The sequence below is a fragment of the Salmo salar genome, chromosome ssa07, assembly GCF_905237065.1.
Source record: "Salmo salar chromosome ssa07, Ssal_v3.1, whole genome shotgun sequence".
NCBI lineage: Eukaryota > Metazoa > Chordata > Actinopteri > Salmoniformes > Salmonidae > Salmo > Salmo salar.
Window position 1 is genome coordinate 41,542,698 of NC_059448.1, and position 16,820 is coordinate 41,559,517.

The 16,820-nt window shown below is 45.7% G+C and overlaps 1 protein-coding gene across 7 annotated transcripts in view; it reads left to right on the forward strand.

Moving 5' to 3' along the window:
- Positions 1–673: 673 nt before the first annotated feature.
- The window catches only part of LOC106609323 (signal peptide, CUB and EGF-like domain-containing protein 1), a 108,117-nt gene continuing 91,970 nt past the window's right edge, over positions 674–16,820 (forward strand). For all 7 annotated transcript variants that reach the window (XM_014208003.2, XM_045721996.1, XM_014208009.2 and 4 more), the window contains exons 1-3: positions 674–862; positions 2,869–2,991; positions 13,992–14,117. In XM_014208003.2, the coding sequence (XP_014063478.1) occupies positions 775–862; positions 2,869–2,991; positions 13,992–14,117 (337 nt within the window). In that variant the 5' untranslated portion in view covers positions 674–774. The remainder of the gene's footprint in view (positions 863–2,868; positions 2,992–13,991; positions 14,118–16,820) is intronic.

Genomic DNA, 16,820 nt, shown 5'->3' on the forward strand with positions numbered 1-16,820 from the left:
AACCAGCGCACTGACGTAATGTGTCTCGAGACCAGCAGAGGACAGTATCTGTACACTCAAACTTCAGCCCTGTGGAAAGTTCCTGCTTTGACTGTGGCAAGTCCAATCGTATGCATGAGTTGCACTTGCGTGCATTATATTTACAGATTAAGTTGGTCCCTTCAGATGTATACTTCTTGTGACTTAATTTATTTCAAAGTATTTACATTGCATTGCAAAGAATGACAGGAATATGCCTACCCACCACAACCAACTAAGTGCCCAAAACTGCCCATTAGGCTACGCATGTAGCCTATTGAAATCAGCGCCTGCGGGACAATTTATCTGAAAAACATGAAAACGTAGCTACATCTGAGCTCTTTTTTTTCTCATTATTATTCACCACGATTGTAAGTTGAAGATGTATTACCTTATTAATAGGCCCACATTATGATGATTAATGAGTTCCATTATGGGCAATTGAGACATCTGCTGACAATTTGGCCCCGCGCTAGTGACAAATATCTGAAAACATTTATTGATCAAGTTTGATGATTTTCTGGGTTGATTGTGGTCTCGGGCGTTGAGTACTCAATTGAACCAATGCAACCAATTTTTCTCTCTCTCTCTTCTCTCTCTACACCTCCAACCCGCACTTCAAATGCGTGCAAGCCAATCAGAGAGCGGCTCCGCTGGTCTCGCTGTCCTCTTCTACTGCCTCTGCCAGTACCAAAACGGTTCTCTTATCAAAGAAACACATAACCAAAACACTGCATTCAATCACCGCCTTTTACCATGGGAAGTGCTTGTTTTTCCTGGGACGTTTGTTTGTTTTTCGTCCTCATTAATACTTGTGAGGTGATGGGGAATGTTGGACTCGCAGGTAAAGAGCTCTCATTCTCTCTTTTATATAATTTTGACACATTTTTAAGATAGGCTAGTGCTGCCTATTTTTCCTGTTAATGGTATATTGAACTGTTAAACCAGTGTATGACAGCGTAGAATAGGTGAAACGTAGTGGATTTCTTTAATGCACAGGCTAACGTAGATTATATTCATTTTAATTGGAGAGTATTTGTGGACTGAGATTACAGTTGAGATAGTTGAGATAACATGGTCCTTTGAGAACCACTTGGTTGAGGATGGATAATTTGGGCTAGCAAAATTTCAACAGCATGGAAAGGAGAAATAGCTGAACACCGATATTGCACAACAACAGTGAATGAAATATATACATGTTAAGCCAAATCTAGCTATTATAATAGGCTTTGGATTGGTGATGTGATATAATAAATAAATCAGAGGCTGCAAAAACGTTTACGTTTGGCCTTGCGGAGCTGAACCATTATCACCCATTTTTGACTGACAATAAAATACGGCGTGTTAGTAAATCTTTTGGACAATATTACTCTAAACACTATTTAAAGTTGAGTATTTGTTTCGCCTTATTGAATTCCCCTTTCTGAATGTTTAAAAAAGTGAGAAGAGTCTACAAGAAATTAGGTCCATCGACTGATATCCATCTGAATGTTTTACCCGTCGTAGATCAATCTGTGAGGTAGGTCCTGGACTGGTTAATGTGTGAATAAAAATATGAATGACTAAGCATCTTTTCACCCCTCTGCTTGAACGAATCCCTCCTATGAGCCGATACATAGCATCTTTCCCGGAGCAGTTGCCTGCCCAGAGGTGTCCATACGGACGTGGGTTGGGAAGGTGGCCTTCACGGTCCCTAGAGGAGTCCGTCCCAACCTGCTTATCGACGACCTTTCAGCGGATAGCGGCGCACATTGTCTCCCTCCCCACTGTGGATGAGCGAGAAGTCAATATTGGGACGGCCACTGAAGCACGGGAGAGGCCTTTATTTAACTATTAGTCAACGATATTTCATAATAATAGTCCTATGGTGAACCTGCAATAACAGTTTCCTGCCTTATATCTATTCACTGTCAACAACTCAGTGAGACCTTGCAGTTGAACTATCAAGTCCAGGTTTTACAGGCTATATCCCACTGCCTACTCCTATCACTTCATTTTTCATTTCTACTGGCACTCACCTGGGAGCAAATAAATCAGTCATCCACTTGATAAAAAATATTTATTGTAATGACATTTTATTGTTTCTTTATTGCATTTTGTTGAGCTGGGCGGGGGTCGGCAGCAGGGCTTAACCCCACAGAGAAATAAACGTGGGCTATTCATGAGGGGCAAGACAGGAGACAGGGCAGCTGCTTCTCAGTTCAAGATACATCACTAGAGAGAGAAAGAGAGCAGAATTTTGGATAGATAAAACTTTCTCTCACACTTTTGGTCTCTCTCTCTCTCTCTCTCTCTTTCGCTGTCTGTCTGTCTGAGCTGTAATTAGCTGGCTTGAGGCCCCTGGACTCAGCCCCAGATGTGACTCTCTAACATTGACTTGATCAATTAGGGTTCCATATAGTCACTCAGTATTCCATAGGCATCCACTAAGCCCTGATACGCTAGTGTACCTCTCTGCTAATGGTATTTGATTAATATAAATTATTATTGGTTTTGTCCTCTTTAGTGTTATCCAAGATAACCTACTGGTATCATTTATTGAGTTAAGAAACCTCACCCTCCATCCACTATTTCCCTCCCTGACAACTTATTGTCTTATACGAGGAGCTTTACATTTTGGACGTTTGCCATCTTAAAGTAAATATTTCCAGCCTGTATATATCTGGACGGAGCTGCATTTGGCCACGAGGACTGAGCTTTCCCTGAGAGAGCGGGATTAAAACATTCGATTGAGGTTGTACAAAACCCATTCACCTCTCACCAAAATCATCGCTATTTTATAGACTTAGTCCTATTGATGAGTCCTTAGAGACCAGTGTTTTACAGTCGTCCCTTGTGTCATTTCTCTAGAAGCCGATGAGTGCTCTGAAGGCACGGATGACTGTCACATTGATGCTCTCTGCCAGAATACCCCCAAATCCTTCAACTGCATCTGCAAGCCGGGGTACAAGGGAGACGGCAAGCAGTGCGAAGGTGAGTTGGACTCCATTGTCTTATTATGGATTCAATGTGATATTACTCCCCTCTATATTACTTAATTCACCCCCCCCCCCTCCCGCCACACCGATCCAAATCATCATCCTCAATCACCCACACCCCTGTCCCCTCCGCACTTCATTCCGCCCTCCCCCTATTGCTCTCTGACAGGCTCAGCAGTAATGGCAGGTTTTACAGCTGTTTCACAGGAACCCCCCCATTCCCCCCCCCTCTCCCCCTCCTCTCCCCCTTCCTGACTCCAGCCCCCCCGCCAGCCCTCTTAATTAACTGGGAGGAAGTGGACTGAGGGAAGGTGTGAGGGTGAGAGGGGGCAGCACCTGGCTGTGCGTTCACACCTCCACTAATTTCTGCCTCAAATCACACCACAGCTGGAACTAGAGTTAGCTTAGCGCACAGCACACACTCCCTCCCAACGCTAGCCTGTCTAGCCGTACAAATGCAATCGAAACACATCTGCGCACGCACACGCAAACGCCGGTTCAGCTTATAGGCTACCACGGCAAATAGCGTGGACACAAAACGATACATTAGTCATATTGGGCCCTAGAGCTAGCCAGGATAGGAGAGCAGGAGAGGATTGTGGTGATGATGGCCTCTTTTCTATAGGGGTTTTCACTGTCTCTATGTTCAGGCCTTTTCAAGTGTCTCCTGTATGTTTAAGTATTTGTGTGTATGTCAGTAAGTTATATCCAACACTTTCTGCTGTTTGCTCAGCTGTGTACCAGTCTCCCCCGCCCAAAACACACGCACACGCACACACATAAAAACACACACACACACACACACACACACACACACACACACACACACACACACACACACACACACACACACACACACACACACACACACACACACACACACACACACACACACACACACACAGAGAGAGAGAGAGTGAGCAGGTATTATGTTTGAGGAACTCACCTGAATATTGCCCTTTCAGAGATTCTATACCTCTCATTTGGTCAACCTGGGGAGAACACAACGAGATGAACCTGTGTCATTGTTTGATTAGCTCACTTATCAAATGCCTCAGGCTGTGTGAGTCGGTCTTCCTACATCGGACTACATAATCCCCCACCTGGCTTGGAGAGAGGGAGTAAGGGAGATTGGCTAGTATTTCCACCATTTTGTGTCTGCTGATTCTGTTGAGTTGCGTGCAAGTCCATATTGGCAGCAATCCGGTCCACTTGATATAGCTCTGTCTCCATTTGTTTTGCCCCAGTCTAATTCTATTGGCCAGCCTCCACCATTGGACTTAAACTGGGACATTGGAGAGACGTTCTGGAATTGCTAGAAACGCCTGTATTAACAGTTGATATTGTACCAGGCAGCTCTGCTACATGCTGGATTATCTTCAGTCAGAAACACAATGGTCCTTAGCCTAGACCAGATTGAGCTGCCCAGAACAATATATTAAATGATGTCCATAGAGAGGAAACTACAAAAGGTTGAGTCTTTTCAGGGATATGTTCCTCCTACCGTGAAACAGCTGTCTGAGCACAGGGCTGACCTGCTGTTTGTCTGTGTGTACAGATTTATTGTGCTTTATGCATGTTTGTTTAACTGAAATTCTAAGAGGGGTGTATTTCATATTTGGATGGGAATATATTTGTCCCTGTTGTTGATTGAATTGTGTGTGTGTGTGTGTGTGCGCGTGTTACACAGATGGAGAAACCGATGATGAATGTGTATGCCTCAGTATCTGAAGTCCAATGTGTCCTGTCCTCCTGTCCCGTACTGAAATAGCACAATCAACGCCTCGGTCACACATACACATCCAAATGAACACTGCGTTTGCCTTTAAAAAAACAAACTTTATTTAACTAGGCAAGTGAGTTAAGAACAAATTGTTATTTACACTGACTGCCTACCGGGGAACAGTGGGTTAACTGCCTTGTTCAGAGGCAGAACCACATATTTTTACCCTGTCAACTCGGGGATTTCATCCAGCAACCTTTCGGTTACTGGCCCAACGCTCTAACCACTAGGCTACCTGCCGCCCCGATGCCTTGCAGCATTGCGTTGCAGAGGCAGTTGCGGAGGCAGATGTTGGATTGATCGAACGCATGCATCAACGCATGCATCAAACTGTATGCATCAAACTGCATGCATCAAACTGTATGCGTAGACGGCTTGACAGAAATGGGAGCAGAAGCAGTAGACGGCTTGGGAGCAGGGAGCAGTAGACGGCTTGACAGAAATGGGAGCAGAAGGTGAATGTTGAACTGTTGTTGCGCACACATCCAGATGATGCTGCGTACCGTTTTGTGCAAAGACGCCGTCGTTGGGACCGAGGCGTAAGGTCCAGGGAATGGGTGACAGAATGAAGACGGATGGTGGATGTGAGTTGACCCCTGACCTCTGTGATTAGATAGGGGCTGTGTAATTGGCCGGCTATGTTTCCCGTCAGCAGACATTACATTACCCCGGTGGTGCAGAGGACAGAGTCATTAGGGCGAGCAGAGAGCTGCTCTCTCTCTCTCTCTCTCCCTCTCTCTCTCTCTCTCCGTCTGCTGTCTCTCTGCTTCCTGGAAATGACTATGCCTCAGGATGGAAGACAGGGAGGCTATACTCGATCAGAGAGGGACCCAGTAGTCAGCAGCTGATAACTCAACCTTCCAGTACAATTTACGGTAACACTTCATGCTTTATTACGTGTTATAAGCACCAGCATTTATGTCCTATTATAAGGCATTTATTGTATGATGTAGACTATTGCAGGTTACCTGTAATTTACCACAAAATAGCATGTTAATCATAATTGTTCCTATCAGATTATGGCCCTTCTCTCTCTCTCGAGGCAGACCCTTTTCTTTTCTCTAAAGCCTGCTCCACAGAATGCTGCTCTCTCTCGCCTCTGAAATCTGATCTTGCGTTTATGAATGCCGCTCTCTGTAGATTTTTCCATGGGCTGATATTGCTGGCTCGTTATGGAAAAATGTGAACTTTGGGCCCTGCGCTGTCAACCCGAAGAATGAGACAATGTGAAAGAGCATAAACCGTTATGCATAATACAAGGTCATATCACTCTGTCCTCGCAATGCTGGACATAGTGGTTTCAGACGGCATCAACTGCCCATCTCTGATGATCAGAGTTGTGCTGATCTAGAAAGACGCTACTACACATTTACAGTATAGTACCTATGCGTCCCTACTGTTGTTAGTGCTTTGGAGACGTTTTAATTCCCAGGAAACTGCTACAAATGAGAACTGGTTTCAGAGAAACCGGTTTCCGAGAATCATTCTTATTTTGCTACAGGAGTTGTATTTATTGATGGACTCAACAAGAACTATGCTTTCAGTGACGGTGTGAAACAAAAGGACTATTACCGTTCTCCTGCCTATCAGTTCAGTTTGGATTAAAATAGGCCCCATGCTGTTCTCTGAGTAGGCCTATAACAACAGTCACGTGGTTCTCTGCTCATCAGTAGCAGCCAGTAGTAGATTTATCCAACAATCCACAGAGAGGAGTCGGCTGGGCTGGTTGCCACGGGGCTGTCAGGGTCTTGTGAAAGCCTGTCCATGTTTGCTCAGCATTTGTCACTTACTGACTAATTGATTGGTTTTCATTGGTCTTGTCCCTGGCACTCATCCTCTCCTCTCCTCCTTTTCAAAAACGAGTTTGTTTCAGCACTGCAGCCTTTGCTTTTCTCTACCCATGTCCTCTATATTCAAACAGTTGACTTTACTCTGTAGAACATCGAGGCTACCATTTCCTGGTGATGCTGAAGATACCAACATGCGTTGTCACTGGACCTCTAGCTGCGTTTGAGTGGCTGTGTGTGTGTGTGTGTGTGTGTGTCAGAGCTCAGCTGTGTAGCCGTGTGTGTGTGTGTGTGTGTCACCTGTATGCCAGGGTTTGTGTGTGTATGGCCTGTGTAGACATGTGCAGAGGCAGCAGCAGTAGCCGATTCAGGCATAGAGTCAGATAGAGACTGAGCCATGAGTCTGCTCTCCCAGCAGCAGCAACAATTACCTGACCTGCTTTACAGAAGGAGGGAGGGAGGGAGGGAGGGAGGGAGGGAGGGCGGGCGGGCGGGAGGGAGGGAGGGAGGGAGGGAGGGAGGGAGGGAGGGAGGGAGGGAGGGAGGGAGGGAGGGAGGGAGGGAGGGAAAAACAGAAATATAATTGGAAAGACAGATGCATAGATGCAACTGGGAGAAAATAGATGGTGGGTGAAGGAGAGGTAGGTAAGGACACAGAGAAAGAGGGCGGGAGGGAGAGAGAGAGAGAGAGAGAGATTTCATGAGATAGAAAGAGAGTGAGATATTGCGGGCGGGAGGCTCTGTGGGAGAGGTGGCAGACAATTACTAGGCCGTTGTCTGCCCAGTGTCTGCTACTCCGTCACTGCTCAGGAGCTCTCCTCACTGGCTCGCTGCTTCACTCACACACACACACACACACACACACACACACACACACACACACACACACACACACACACACACACACACACACACACACATTTGGAGGAGCAGGTCAGACTCAGCTCCAGTAGGCTGGGGCTTTATATAGCTATAGCTCTGTAGAAAAGAGCGTGAGAGCAGACTCACATATTCACTCACAGAGCTGACAGAACAAGAGATGAGAGAGGAGAGGTGTTATTGCTGTTATACCCATATGCTGTACATGCACAGGCCTCAACACCTGAGACACAAACACATTCACGTGCGCGCACGCACATAGGCACGCGTGCACACACACACTTTTTCAATCTTGCTTTTTCAGTCTTGGAACGGGCATCAAAACAGAAATTCACTGCCACAAACCCTTGGCCTTGACTGGGCACAAAGCGTGGGCTCTCAGCCCTCTGCTCATATGAGTGTCTGTGGTTTGTTGGTGTTTGGATGTCAGTAATGGGGACGTGTTCTTATTTCTGTCCTGAGGAGCTTTGTACTAGCCTTGGTAATGAACCGTGACCCACTACAGGTTCAGAAATAATATTTGGATTATTTCTGGTTTTGCGCCGTCATTCGACCTCTTGGGTAAATACACATGGTTGTTGTTTTCAGAGAAGTTGAGGGATAGGTAGCTAGAGAGGTTGCGATATTCTGAGGTTCGGAGAATTCGGTTGATACCCAGTCTTCTTTACTTTGGTATTGGCTGCTGTGTCTCAAATGGCACCCTATTCCCTATATAGAGCACTACTTTAGACCAGAACCCTATGTGCCGTGGTCAAAATCCGCAAACCAAATAGCGAGTACTGTAGGCTGTCAATTGGGACGGCCGAAGCATCTGACCTATAGTAACCTTACTCAGCAATTCAGTCAGATACAATTAACAGCCCCGAAAATTAAAACAACCCCAAGAATTTGAGGAATCTCCTTTTTCCGCTCAGGGAATTACACAATCCACTTTAGTGAAGTGTCCCTCCTCCACATGTTGTTGCCATTATAATTGGATATCTCCCTTCACTGAGCCAAGGGCTTTCTCCTGTGGACACACTTCTCTGGACCAGTCAAACCGAAACATCAAGGGGACAGCAGGGCCACGCTCCCTTCCATTCCTACCTCTCCCCCTTCTCTTTCCTTCCTCTTCTCCCCCTCTCTCCTTCCTCACCTCTCTCCCCGTCTTCATCCATCTCAAGGGGCGTGTTTCTCCGCCCTCTTGGGGCACGGGCCGTCAGCGAAGGTGCCTAATTCACTTGATGAGATGTTGAGCGTCAACATCACCGAACCGTCACAATTAGGAAACATGCGCCGCGTGTCCAAGCAGCGGAAGCAGCGAGCAGCCCGGTTCAGAAGCTGTCGGGGTGCCGCTGTCAGATGTCAACAACAGCTCCAGGGCAGGAAGAGATCACTGCTGGAGGCTAACTAGGCACAGGGTATGGCTCCATGTCCATCCTCCCCCCTCGGCCCCAGACCCTAGCCCCATGCCCCCATGCCCCAGGGCAGGTGTGAACTCCGACCCTACCCCCTGCTGATACCTGCCCTGATCTCTGGTGCTCTCTAACCCTGCTCCCCTATGTAAAACCACGCCTGCCTTGTCTTGTCTTGCCAGGCTGGCCTGATCCAGCCTCACTTCTCACGGGGTGCCAATTAATGACTGGAAGCTTTTCATTTATCCCTAATTATCTTTACTCTCTTTCTTTCTTTTTCTCGTTCTCTCTCTCTTTCCCCTTCCCACTGGGCAAAAATCTACGTTCCCACATCATTTCTACCCAAAAATTCAATGTGATGATGTTGAATCAACATGGAAAACTGATTGGATTTGAAAAAAGTAATCAACGTAAGGGAATGTAGTATTTTTTTTTTTACCATACTTTCAACCTAAATCCAATGACAAGGTGAAATATTTAGTTGATTTCACGTTAAATTCACATTAGTTGACAACTCAACCAAATGTAAATTAAAACTAGACGTTAAACTGTCCTCTGCACCCCAGTGGGCTCTTTCTCGCTCTGTCTTTCTCTCTCTGTCTTTCTCTCTCTGTCTTTCTCTCTCTGTCTTTCTCTCTCTGTCTTTCTCTCTCTGTCTTTCTCTCTCTCACTTTCTCTCTCTGTTTTTCTCTGTCTTTCTCTCTCTCACTTTCACCTTTTTTTCCCCCCTCATTTCTCTCTCTCTCTCTCTCTCTCTCTCTCTCTCTCTCTCTCTCTCTCTCTCTCTCTCTTGCTTTCTCTCTCTCGCTCTCTTTGTATGCCTCTCTCCTTTTTGGGGCTGTTGTTTGATGAAGAAAAAGCAGTAGACATTATGCAAGCCATCCTCATGACTAACTCTGCTCAGTTCCCTCTGCCTATCAAACACAGGGTTGTTGTGTTCAATGTGGTTGCTGGAGACACACTCGGGTGTACAATGCATTTGGAAAGTATTCAGACCCCTTGACTATTTCCACATTTTAGTACCTTACAGCCTTATTCTAAAATGGATTAATTAAACAATTTTCCTCATCAATCTACACACAATACCCCATAATGACAAAGTGAAAACAGAAAAACCTTATTTACATAAGTATTCAGACCCTCAATGCTATGAGACTCCATTGATCATCCTTGAGTTGTTTCTATAACATGATTGGTGTCCACCTGTGGTAAATTCAATTGATTGGACATGATTTGGAAAGGCACACACCTGTCTACAGTTGAAGTCGGAAGTTTACATACACTTAGGTTGGGGTCATTAAAACTCGTCTTTCAACCACTCCACAAATTTCTTGTTAACAAACTGTAGTTTTGGCAAGTCGGTTAGGATCTACTTTGTGCATGACACAAGTCATTTTTCCAACAATTGTTTACAGACAGATTATTTCACTTATAATTCACTGTACCACAATTCCAGTGGGTCAGAAGTTTACATACACTAAGTTGACTGTGCCTTTAAACAGCTTGGAAAATTCCAGAAAATGATGTCATGGCTTTAGAAGCTTCTGATAGGCTAATTGACATCATTTGAGTCAATTGGAGGTATACCTGTGGATGTATTTCAAGGCCTACCTTCAAACTCAGTGCCTCTTTGCTTGACATCATGGGAAAATCAAAAGAAATCAGCCAAGACCTCAGAAAAAAAACTGTAGACCTCCACAAGTCTGGTTCATCCTTGGGAGCAATTTCCAAACACCTGAAGGTACCACGTTCATCTGTACAAACAATAGTACGCAAGTATAAACACCATGGGACCATGCAGCCGTCATACCACTCAGAAAGGAGATGCGTTCTGTCTCCTAGAGATGAACGTACTTTGGTGAGAAAAGTGCAAATCAATCCCAGAACAACAGCAAAAGACCTTGTGAAGATGCTGGAGGAAACAGGTGCAAAAGTATCTATATCCACAGAAAATAAAGTGGTGATCCTAACTGACCTAAGACAGGGAATTTTTACTAGGATTAAATGTCAGGAATTGTGAAAAACTGAGTTTAAATGTATTTGGCTAAGGTGTACGTAAACTTCCGACTTCAACTGTATATAAGGTCCCACAGTTGACAGTGCATGTCAGAGCAAAAACCAAACCATGAGGTCGAAGGAATCGTCCGTAGAGTTCCGAGACAGGATTGTGTCAAGGCACAGATATGGGGAAGGCCCCCCAAAACACAGTGGCCTCCATCATTCTTAAATGGAAGAAGTTTGGAACCACCAAGACTCTTCCTAGAGTTGGCCGCCCAACCAATCTGAACAATCGGGGGAGAAGGGCCTTGGTCAGGGAGGTGACCAAGAACCTAATGGTCACTCTGACAGAGCTCCAGAGTTCTTCTGTGAGATGGGAGAACCTTCCCGAAGGACAACCAATCTCTGCAGCACTCCACCAATCAGGTCTTTATGGTAAAGTAGCCTGATGGAAGCCACTCCTCAGTAAAAGGCACATGACAGTCTGCTTGGAGTTTGCCAAAAGGCACCTAAAGGACTCTCAGACCATGAGAAACAAGATTCTCTGGTCTGATGAAACCAACATTGAACTCTTTAGCATGAATGCCAAACGTCACATCTGGTGGAAACCTCTGCACCATCCCTACGGTGAAGCATAGTGGTGGCAGCATCATGGTATGGGGACTTGGAGACTAGTCAGGATCGGGGGAAAGATGAACTTGATGAAAATGAAGTTCATCTTCCTTGATGAAAACCTGCTCCAGGGTTGTTGTTCTGCTCCAGAGCGCCCAGGACCTCAGACTGGGATGAAGGTTCTCCTTCCAGCAGGACAACAACCCTAAGCACACAGCCAAGACAACGCAGAAGTGGCTTTGGGACAAGTCTCTGAATGTCCTTGAGTGGCCCAGCCAGAGCCCGGAATTGAACTTATTTGAATTATTGAATTAATTTATCTAAAAACCTGGTTTTGTTTTATCATTTTGGGATATTGTGTGTAGATTGATGAGGGGAAAAAAAGTATTTAATCAATTTCAGAATAAGGCTGTAAGGTAATACTTTCTGAATGCACTCTATCTACCTGCTATTTCTCAATTTCTACATCCTCCTCCTCCTCCACATCTTCTCTCTAGTGCAAAGACTGATGTTCCTCTGATTCCCCTGTATTTCCACACCTCTGCTTTCCATTGGAGGGTCTCAGGGTGTTACGCAGAGTATGTGAAGGGGTGCCTTAGCATCATGTCTGCTGGTACAGGGAGAGGCGTTGGTCCAAACAGTCCGACAAAACAGTCATTACCCAGCAGCCCTCTCATTTCAGCGCTCCCTAATTGGTTTCATATGCCTCTGGGATGAGCCACTGATGATTGGGACCAGTTTGTGTACACCAGCCAGGGCCCAGTCTCTGTCTTTAAAGTGCAGAAAGGCCATACCGTTCCTTTGTTCGTGTGGGAAAGAGAGTCGAAAACAAACAGTGGATTAGAATGCATGTTAGGCCTGTGTAATTGCCTGCTCTGTAAACATGGCAGGTGCCAGAGCATCTCTAAAGGAAAGAATGTCTGTCCCAGTTATTTATTTAACTTTTATCTTGATTGGTTTTAACTGACTGGAATGCCTCAGGAAAAACGCTTTTAGATGAGATTTCTTCTCTATTTCAAGCATTTCGACCAAGATGTTTTGGCGGTGTCTGCTCTATATTGTAGACCCGTTTATCAACTTAGAAGTAGATTAGGCCAAGCTTCTATTGTAGATATACAGGAACATCAAAATTGCTTTTAACCAAGACACTGTGTGTTCTATCCTGATGACAATGAGCTGTCTAGTGGGTGAGGGGTCTGTGTGAGCAGACCGACAGTGGAATATTTCAGTGTGTTGGCGTTGTACCGGTGGTGTGCTGTGCAGTGTCCAAGGTCTGTGTCCCAAATGGCACCCTATTCCCTATACAGTGCACTACTTTTGACCAGAGCCCTAAAGGGAAAAGGGTGCTATTTGGGACGCGACCCCCAGGACTGGGTTCTGTCCAGTCCACAGAATGTAGGAGGCGGAGAGAGACTAGAGAGACTAGTGCTAAAAGCTGTTTGTGGCTGACAGAACCAGAACCAACATAGCCCACCTTGCGGTTGGCAGAGACAGGACAGTGTGTGTGTGTGTGTGTGTGTGTGTGTGTGTGTGTGTGTGTGTGTGTGTGTGTGTGTGTGTGTGTGTGTGTGTGTGTGTGTGTGTGTGTGTGTGTGTGTGTGTGTGTGTGTGTGTGTGTGTGTGTGTGTGTGTGTGTGTGTGTGTGTGTGTGTGTGTGTGTGGGACACAGCCAGGCTACTAATGTTGTGTGCCAGTGTCTGAGACAGACAGAATAGGTAAAGGGGATAGGAAACAAATAGAGGGAGAGAGAGAAAGAGAGTGGGAAGAAAGAACAGAGGAAGAAGTGAGATAAAAGAGTGCGAGAAAGGTACTTTTAGAGAGGGGGAGAAGGAGCGAGCAAAGAAACATGAGAAAAGGTGAAAGGGATGCACATACAGAAAGACAGACAGACTGAGGGAGTGAGAGTTGGCGTCTTGGCCAGGTTGGCGAGTGAGACAGAGACAGAGGGAGTAATACAGGAGTTGAACACTAACCAGATACCTGCTCGGGCCCATCTGGAGTGGAGGAGGACGATAGACGGAGAGAAGGAGAGGATTTGGGGTTGGGGTCTGGCCATCGGTCTGCCTGCCTCCCCTGGCGTTCACACGGAGGGGGGACTGTTTGTTTTAGTGGCTCAGTCCGCATGGCAACCACTTGTGAGTGGCTCCTGTGAAAGACTCCTCCGCTGGCTCAGCATGAAGGGGGAACAGAGTCAACGAATAAACATGGCGAGACACTCTCCTTATTCCTCTCTGGACTCTGTACCCCCAAACACTCCAGTCTTACCCCTAGTATGTATGCACAGTCACCATGAGCTGTACCGGTGGACTACCTTTTATCTCCAACCCTTTACCCTGACCTCTGACCTCTACACTCTCCATATGCCCCTCCTTTTGTACCCCAACACCCATCTCAACGACACTCCATAATGTTCATCTCTACCCCCCAATCCCCTACCATCCATTCTACCTTTCCACCTTCCTCTCTTTCCATCCATTTGTACAGTAGCGACAGTCATTCCTCTCCACCCTTCTCATTGGTCTTCTATGACTCTCTGTTTCAGACATGGACGAGTGTGAGAATGAGTACAACGGAGGCTGTGTCCACGAGTGTATCAACATCCCGGGCAACTACAGGTGCACCTGCTACGACGGATTCATGTTGGCCCACGACGGACACAACTGCCTGGGTGAGTGTGCAGTCCTCCTTAACCCCCTTTTAAACTCAAAGTGCAACCTATCCAAGTCTGTCATTTATGTTTGTATGAGACTGTGCTATCTTCGGGATCTTTCCCTTTCCCTTTCCCTGTGTGTGTGTGTGTGTGTGTGTGTGTGTGTGTGTGTGTGTGTGTGTGTGTGTGTGTGTGTGTGTGTGTGTGTGTGTGTGTGTGTGTGTGTGTGTGTGTGTGTGTGTGTGTGTGTGTGTGTGTGTGTGCATGTACTGTGCACTCTACTGCTATGAAGTTTGTCTGTCTGGCTCTCAGCTCCCTTTGTTCTCCAGAGAGTGTGTCTGTCATCGTTTTGGAGGACATTTTATCCTCATTTCATTCTTTGGGTTTCGTTTTGGGAAGGGCGCTCAGGGTTGAAGAGTTCTTCCCTTCCTCAGCTAGATATCTCCAACAGATATCTGTCTGGGGCATCTGCAACGTGCACTGACTGACAGATCCAGTTCATTTAGTCTCGGCCTTCTCTTATTGACTTAGTGTCAGGCAGACAAATGTGTTTCTGCTCTCCTGCAACATGCCGGTCCTGCTTGGATGTGCTTAGACACATTTCATCTTTTCACTCCCCGCCCCGCTGATTGATGCAAGCAAAATCAAAATGTGTAGTTTGGATGCCCTTGCCCGCAACCCAAACATATTTGGTGGGACATGTTTTGGCATTTGTAGGCATTATGTCTGATTCTGGGAAGCCAGGGGAAGGAGGGGGAGAGGAACATGCCATTAGGTGTAGTCAGGAATGTCTGAGTTAGATTCTCCTGGGGACGTTTCAGGACTATGCCGTTACAGTGTGAGTCTCACGTGATTAACTTTATGACCGCTGATTGGGCCTGACTGAGAGACGAGTCCTGGGAAAAACTCTTGGAAACGGAACAAATAGGTGGTTATCAATAAAACGTAATAATAAGGTACAGAGCGCTTTCGATTTGCCTGCCGGAGCGCAAGGAGACCCCCCCAGCTCCGCTAAAAGCATTGACAACTGCGTGCCGTTTTCAAGGGATTGTTAAATACATGTGAACTATCTGGTTTTAACATCAACCACACCTCTTGAAGACCGCAGTCAGAACATTTCTGATTATTCCATGCTAAACAATTGCGCACATTTAGCTCCGTCATCAGAGTTATACAGCAAGTAACTAAGCGCTTTTCATGATCAGTAAACATCAATTGATCATGTATTTTCAGATACGCGAGGGCGGCCTCATGATATCTCTCGATATTGGCCACCATTAATTGGATATTTGAGAGATATCAAATGAAAGTGAACCATACCTGCCAAGTATGAGTGGTTTAGGTTAATTTCCCATCCTTTGTGGGCTCTACATGTCAAGAAGCAGAAAGGCGCATTTGCCGTTGTACTGTTAGCTGATAATGTTTACTTTGCAATCTACCATTATCCCCTTTTCAACATCGTTAAGAGTGTTTAATCACGATTGCTGCTGACAGACATGATAGGCTACAGTGATTGATGGACAAAGTCAAATTGGCTAGCTAGCTAATAGCAGATCACGTCAATATGGCCTGTTAGCAAGCTAACTTTCAGGGGACAAACTAGATGGCTATATTTGCTTGTCATCTAAGTGGTGACGACAGTAGTCCGACTGACAGCTTTACCAGGACGAGGCCTTGCCGATGTTAAGCTCTTTCCAAAAGCCTAATCTCTGATGAAGCAAGCTAAACGACACGTTTGCTAGCTAGCTATATGCCAAATGGATATGCTACGGCCGCCCTCACGTATCTGAAAATACATGATGAATTGATGTTTAACTCTTGCTGTGTAACTCTGATGATGGAGCTAAATGTGGAATAATGTGGACTTCTGACAAGGCTCTTCAAGAGGTGATGCTATTAAAACCAAATAATTATAACATTTATTTAACAATCCCTTGAGAACGGCACGTAGTTGTCAATGGTCTCCTTGCCCCCCAGCAGCTAAATCGAACGCTCTGCACATAATTGTGACGTTTTATTGATAATGACCTATAGAATGTGTGTTCTTATTGGACAACTTCAGGCAATACTTCCACTATTTGTAAACCTTCTCTCCTGTGTAGGGCCTACTGAACATACACTTGGATGGATGTATTTGTACATGGTCCTCTCTGGTCTAGTGGCCTCATCTTGGACACAAACAGACCTATCCTCTTTCAGTTCGCCCAGATGCTGATGAATCTTCAGTGATGATGAGCTTTTCTGTTCCCGCCCCAAGTTCCCCTGCAACGCCTCCATACCCCCCCCCCAACGCCATAAACATAAACTACCTCGTTTTCAGCAAGTCAGAGAGGACAGAGGTCACCGGAGAAGGGCACTCCCATTCCCCCTAACCCACCCTCTGTTAGGACCAGGACAACACTGGAGTCTCCACAGCAATGTCATTGTGTTATTTCTAACGCTTAAAAATGTCACTTTAATGTTACCCCTGTTGTTATTCTATTGACTTCCCAGAATTCAACTTGGCATGTCAAATGTTTATGTTACCGGTTGCAAATGGACAAAGGAAGGAAAAATGTCAGAGAGAAAACGAATAACCTAAGCTTCCCTCTTATTTAGGTTCAAGGATGAAATTCAATACTTTTTCTGTTTAGCAAGGCGGGATTGGGACACGGGGGGAGTTGCTTGAAACCTGTTTGATAGCTTGCTAATGTTTTGGTGTTGTTTTTCTAATTCAGTGTG